The sequence below is a fragment of the Monopterus albus genome, unplaced genomic scaffold, assembly GCF_001952655.1.
Source record: "Monopterus albus unplaced genomic scaffold, M_albus_1.0 scaffold62.1, whole genome shotgun sequence".
In the NCBI taxonomy this organism is placed as follows: domain Eukaryota; kingdom Metazoa; phylum Chordata; class Actinopteri; order Synbranchiformes; family Synbranchidae; genus Monopterus; species Monopterus albus.
Window position 1 is genome coordinate 464,100 of NW_018127942.1, and position 6,484 is coordinate 470,583.

The following is a 6,484-nucleotide window of genomic DNA, read 5'->3' on the forward strand; positions in this document are numbered from 1 at the left end:
TTGTTTGTTTGTTTTTCTAACAGAGCAGATTTACCCTTTTTCTTATTTTTAACTTTGCTGATTTGTCCATCAGGTGTTGCCATACTGGGGGAACCCTCATGATCGCAAGGTGATTCGGAAATTTTGGAGCCAGGTGAGGAAGAGCTCATGATGAAGGCATTAACTATGAACATACAGTTATTGAATAGACTCTGCTCTGAAATGCTTTATTGTATTATTTGGTAATTAAATGAAGCCTTATTCTCCCGGTCTGTAACTCTCCGTTTGTGTATGATTGTACAGAAAACCCTTTACACACAAAATGCGCCATTCCACGTGGTGATTACGAGCTATCAGCTGGTGGTCCAGGATGTTAAGTACTTCCAGAGGGTCAAGTGGCAGTACATGGTTTTGGATGAGGCACAGGCACTGAAAAGCAGCACCAGGTAAAGCATTGCCATAGTGACTGTTTCATTATGCAATACTGGCATCTAAACACAAATGTTTTGCGCTGTTAAAGGGCCATGGTGATGTTTTTGCGTTTTTCTGCCCACTCCCTGTGAATGGAGTGTAAGATACCGACCATTTCCCAAAGTTTCTCAGTTTTGTAGACTGACATTTTTCCAAATGCTGGCTTTAACTGTTGAACAAGTCTCAGAGACTGAGTCTTTAACTGCTTTACTAACTACACTTGATTACTCAGTTTTGACAAAAAAATGGTAGTTCTAAAGATCAGTTTCAAGTCTATGCAGTATTACCAGGACCAGAGCCACATAGTTGCTGTTGGGTTGGATAAACACATTCTTCTACATAGTTGTGCTACGGTGTGCTTTGGGGATTGTCATCAGTAATGTACAGTACTAGAATTTGCATTAAATCAGCTAGAACATGCAGTGCAGGCTGACTCTTGCTCTGTATGTGTGTGCACATTTCTCAAATACACATATACAGACCGGCTTTCACAGTTTGTATGAGTTACATAATGATGACAAACTCAGCAACTGTTGCCCTAGATCACCAGGCACAGTTTCTGTCTGCTTTCAGTGTCCGCTGGAAAATCCTCCTGCAGTTCCAGTGTCGAAACAGACTGCTGCTCACCGGAACGCCCATTCAGAACACAATGGCTGAGGTGAGCGACATGTGTGTGTTCATTCGAGTTGGTGTGTGTGTGTGTGTGCAACACCCAGCTGTTGACGAGTTTATGTTCTTGTTGTCTTTCAGCTCTGGGCCCTGCTGCACTTCATCATGCCTACACTGTTTGATTCCCACGAAGAGTTTAATGAGTGGTTCTCCAAGGATATCGAAAGCCATGCTGAAAACAAATCTGCCATCGATGAGAGTGGGTACAACCGTTAGCTATGAGACAAAAATCTCTGCTGTACTGTTTTTCCCTCACAACAGACATATATTCGTGGCTTATTTGTGTGTAAAATCTATAATTTGGGTGCCAACACCGATCTTTCATTCTTGTTCCTGTTACATGTAACATGTTTTGTCGCTTCAGTAACCGTGATTGATGTTTGTGTTCCAGACCAACTTTCCAGACTGCACATGATCCTTAAGCCTTTCATGCTGCGCAGGATCAAGAAGGATGTGGAAAACGAGCTCTCAGATAAGGTAAAAGAGAAAACGCTCTTCTCTTTGTTTGCTGACTCAGTCCAGGGTAATTTAAAATTGAAGTAATAGTAGTTCAGAATTATAGAAAGCTATTTTCCAAAAGACATTTGTTTTTAAAATGACAATTCTGGCTAAATTTCCACTACTCTACTCTGTGGATTGAACAAAATGATAAAATCTCACTTGTTAATTTGAGTTAAGCTTGAATGAATTTTAGCTTCTGTAACATTACTCAGCTAAAAAGACATAATAGCAGTATAATGTTTTGTCAATGCCACATAACCTCATGTCCTTCCTCTGCTGGTTAAACGTGCACCCTTACGTCATCTGTCTCCCTGTGTACCTCACTGACACAAAAAGAGTTATAATAAGCCTGTGAGTGATGCTTGTGCTGGTAGATCCTCTTGACAGATGTTGGACTCAGGGTCTCGTGCTGTCACAAACGGTGCACACATACTCACTCATACGCTGTGGGAGTCTCGATACACGGAGTCAGAGGAATGGCAGAGTTCACCACTCCCCCACATTTGTCTTTTTCACTTTTCTTGGCACCCACATTGCAGTCCTGCCAGCCCACTTCCTTTTCTTCTGCACTCTTGTTGGTTTCTCTTGTTTTGTCAGCATAGTGAAGCCAAAGGTAACCGGTGAAGTTCACTCATGGTTCATGGTTGTGTTGTTGAGTTTCACTGCTTTCATCAGTGGTGCTGGGTAAAATCAGAGCTTTTAATGTGTGTTTAAAGAATGTGGGTCAAGCTGGGCATGAATTCTGACAATTTCAGTAATTTAGTCTTCACTCTTTGAGCCCTACACTTTCAGTATGTTTTCTTTTGTCAGTTTTGCACAAACAAGATAATATTAATGACAAAAATAGTCATAAAGATGAGTTTCACACCTCTACATACTCTGTACTTTGGTGTCTTCCACATACTCTATTTTTCCTCTGCAGATTGAGATCTTGACTTACTGTCAGCTGACATCCCGACAGAGGCTGCTCTACCAGGCTCTGAGGAACAAGATCTCTATCGAGGACCTGCTGCAGTCCTCCATGGGCACTGCCCAGCAGGCTCATAGCACCACCTCCTCCCTCATGAACCTGGTCATGCAGTTCAGGAAGGTACGATCAGTGGCCTGTGTAAAATTGTCCTTGTCGTTTCCAGCGCAAAAATAGAATAGATTAGAACTAGATTACAGCTTGAACAAGTTTTGATTATTTTGTCAGGTGCAGTAGTTATGATGATTGATCACAGCTGTTAGCTGAATAATTTCAGGGTCGTTTTCAGCATCACGTTCTTCATCAATATTCTATAACTTTGGATTATCGAGGAATTTTAATGTTCCAATAGTGATAACGGCGCTGAATGAAAATCAAGGTGTTCAATCAAACAATGAACTGAACCTAGAACAAACAAAAGCATGACTAACACTGGTCCCCTTGCACATTTTACCATCTGCACTGTCTATGTTTGTAGGTGTGTAACCACCCCGACTTGTTTGAGCGCCAGGAAACACGCTCTCCTTTCCACATGTCCCTCAAGCCCTACGCCATGTCTAAGTTCCTCTATCATAATGGCCTCATCCACACACACAACCAGGCCAGGAACAAGTAAGTCCTACCACACAGATAAATTATCTACACACACACACTCATGGACAGTCTTGGTCTGGACAAACATGACCAAATCCAGTGTAAGCAGGTTAAAGTTCCTTCTTTATTATTTTTAAATTACTGTACATTTGCTGTCAAATATATTTGGTTCTTCAGTAAATCTTTGTTCTTTTAGATATTTGCTTGTCTGGGACTCACAAAAGGCTATTATTCCAATTACAGCTATTCATACAGACATGATGTGGGTCAGACTGGGATCAGATTATCATTGCAATTTTAGTCCTTTTGCTTTTTGCCCTGTTGAGTGGCATAACCCAGTTTTTCTCTTTAAATCCTCCTCAGACTGCTTCAAGTGTTGTTGTCTCCCTTCTCTCCAAATTACATCCAGCAGTCTCTTTTTCACAGAAAAGGTGAGCACAAGTCAATTTCTACGAAGCTCTAACCTGTAAATTTGTTTTCTCATCTGAGATCATAACTTTAATTTGCCACTCAAACCTCATTTTCACTCCAGTTTTTCTCTCTTTTACTGTTTTTACTGTTCCTTTCTGATCCTCCCATTATTTCCTCATGTTCTCTTCTGTCTTTGCTTTCCAGGTGATGACAAAGGAAGCTGTTTCTCCTTCCTGCGCTTCATCGACGTGTCACCAGCTGAGATGTCCAATCTCATGCTGCAAGGCACCTTAGTGAGGTGGGCTTTCAGTTTTTATCTTCAGATATGTTGCTCTTTTTATCTTTGTTTCAAAGTAGTACAGTAAATTGGGATAGTGAGTAAAGAGACTGCCCTTCGACAAGGACAGCCCATGTGTCTTAGCAAGATACTGAATGCCCAACAACTTTGGAAGTGCAATGCTGTAGCTAATTACACTCGGCCCTCTTTGTAGAGAAGTGAAAGCTCAAATAGAGATTCTCCTTCATTGTTACTTCTAATAATGGCCACCTTTACTCAGGAGTTGTGGCTCTTTTGTAAAGTATTCTCTTTGCAATTTGTCTTTCCTCTCCGGCCTCCTGCTGTTCCCTTTCACAGATGGTTAGCCCTTTTTCTATCCCTGAAAGCTGTGTACCGGCTCTACTATCAACGCCTGTTTGACCTTGAAGAAGATGGCAAAGCCACAGATGGGGAGGGAGGCAGAGGGAGGTTACAGCCCAGGAGTAAGTGTTTGTCTCGCAAAGACCTGATTCTGTGGCTGAACAGGCCCACCAGCTTCCCCAGCATGCACACAAGCCCTGTGCTACAGGTAAGAAACATACAGACACACAGTGTAAAATATACGTGTAAGAGAAGCCATCTGTAGCACACATGCGTGTGTGACATAAAACTCCACTAGGGAGTCATGTGCCGCTGAGAATGCTGATATTTTCCTGCCAGCATCAGTCAGTGTTTGGCCACACAGAGTGCTCTCTGCCCCAGGCTTCCTCTCCCTCCTCTGGGATACAGTGTGGAACCTAATCCCTTTGTAACCCCATAACCCATTAACACTGTCCTCCCTCCCAGACCCGAGTCTGTACGTGCTTCTGCTTTCAGACAAGCGCCCAGAATCATTAAACACAGGAGACTTTGTTTTAAAGGAGACATTTACACTGGCAGCATTTTCTGAAACAACACTAATGCATCTATATTAATCTGTCAAGCACCAATCTGTCTTTAGCACTTCAGAGGTTGTAATCCTTTAAGGGAACCGGGTTCTGATGACACTGACCATAGCATCAGAAATTGGAGTTAAGTGTGGATTAGGTAAATAGTAGCTTGGGAGATACTAAACCTGACCTCTCTGATAGCTTAGCAGTCTGTGTTATCTGACAGTTTTGTATCACAGCACAGTTCTTTTCTGCTGCAGTCAAAAGCTTTCATGGATTCTGCAGTGAAGCACCACAGGGTCATGGTGAAACGGCACATTTGTCTTTTCCATTTTGTATTATTTGACATTATGGAACTCTAATTGTTAGTTAGGAAGAGACAGTACAAAACAAAATATGTAGACCACCTCAAAGCTGCAGATACTCTAGGGGGCACAGCTTCAAGCATTTTTTAGTCAGTTGGCTTAGCTCAAAGAGCATTCAAAGACATCCTGTCCAATGTTTCATTTAGCAACTGGCAGATATGTATCACATCCTACACCAATTCTAATTTAACTTGTTGGGTGGAAAATAATCAGGAGAAAATGCTGTCAGGGTAATTCCATCCTCCTCTTCCTCCCCTGGCCTCATCAGACTGAGTCAGGCAGCTGCTCAGTGTCTTAGGTTCCCCCTAGAGTGGTTTAAGGAATGCAAGAGCAGAAAAATATAAAAAGCAACTTGAGATATGAGTGAGAAACAGAAAAGCTTGCATACATCTGGAGAGCTATAATACTATATGACCATGCTGACCCCAGACTCCCACTTGAGCTTCTGGAAATTATTCACTCCAACAGTTTTTGCCAACTTCTTCCCTGAAGCTGCATGTAGCTGGCACCCAGTGCCTCTTCTCTCTGCTTGGCTCCTTTCTCTCTGTCTGTGTACCTGACAGTGTAGTCAGCATTGCTTTCAGCTTTCCTGCTGCTCCTGTTGAGGAATTTCAAGAACCAGCGAACTTGAAATACCTCCTCACCGTGCCCTGAGTTTTACCCAGATGGCAGTGAGACGTGCTGTCTATCCCAGTATAAAACAAATCTATCAGCCCTATCTTGGGAAATATAAATGAAAAATACATTTTATATTATATTTGAAACATAATATATACTTGTATAATTGTTTTTTCTAAAGTTCTGTGTCATTGGATGTTTCTACCTTTGCCATTTATCAGTTTTTCAGTCTTCCTTTTTCTTCTTGCAGTCTATCCATCATGCATCTTAAAACCACACAGAATTTTACCCTGCACTGATACCAGTCTTTGCACCTAGTCAGTTACTATTCATTAACAACTTACTCCCGAGGACTTACATTGAACATTTAAAAATATTTGAACATTTAAAAATATTTTTCTCCCTAAATGATCCTGAACACCCTTCTGTTTGGTTAAGCTTTAAATACCTGTATTTTGTACATGGTTAGCTGTTCGTTTTGGTCAATCAGATTCAGTAAACTAGAGAAATGAGTACATGCCAGGCAGCGGTATAGAAATTACTGGAGCCCAAATAAAGAGGATGTCTTTTTTTTTACACTCTGCCATTAGATGGCACTGTGTATCCACCATTGTTGTGGTGCTATCAGTTATCAAAACCATGAGCACTGCACTCACTAACCTCTACAGGCTTCAATTTATTTTGCTCTGTTTTGCAGCACCTTTACATTTGCTGCTTAAATATA

General features: G+C 41.5%; 1 protein-coding gene across 3 annotated transcripts in view; it reads left to right on the top strand.

Annotated features, from left to right (window-relative positions):
* ino80 (INO80 complex ATPase subunit) overlaps nt 1-6,484 on the top strand; it is a 33,094-nt gene that overhangs the window by 7,386 nt on the left and 19,224 nt on the right. For all 3 annotated transcript variants that reach the window (XM_020603617.1, XM_020603615.1, XM_020603616.1), the window contains exons 16-25: nt 74-133; nt 283-425; nt 1,024-1,108; nt 1,201-1,318; nt 1,511-1,596; nt 2,543-2,710; nt 3,066-3,199; nt 3,545-3,612; nt 3,797-3,890; nt 4,227-4,437. In XM_020603617.1, the coding sequence (XP_020459273.1) occupies nt 74-133; nt 283-425; nt 1,024-1,108; nt 1,201-1,318; nt 1,511-1,596; nt 2,543-2,710; nt 3,066-3,199; nt 3,545-3,612; nt 3,797-3,890; nt 4,227-4,437 (1,167 nt within the window). The remainder of the gene's footprint in view (nt 1-73; nt 134-282; nt 426-1,023; nt 1,109-1,200; nt 1,319-1,510; nt 1,597-2,542; nt 2,711-3,065; nt 3,200-3,544; nt 3,613-3,796; nt 3,891-4,226; nt 4,438-6,484) is intronic.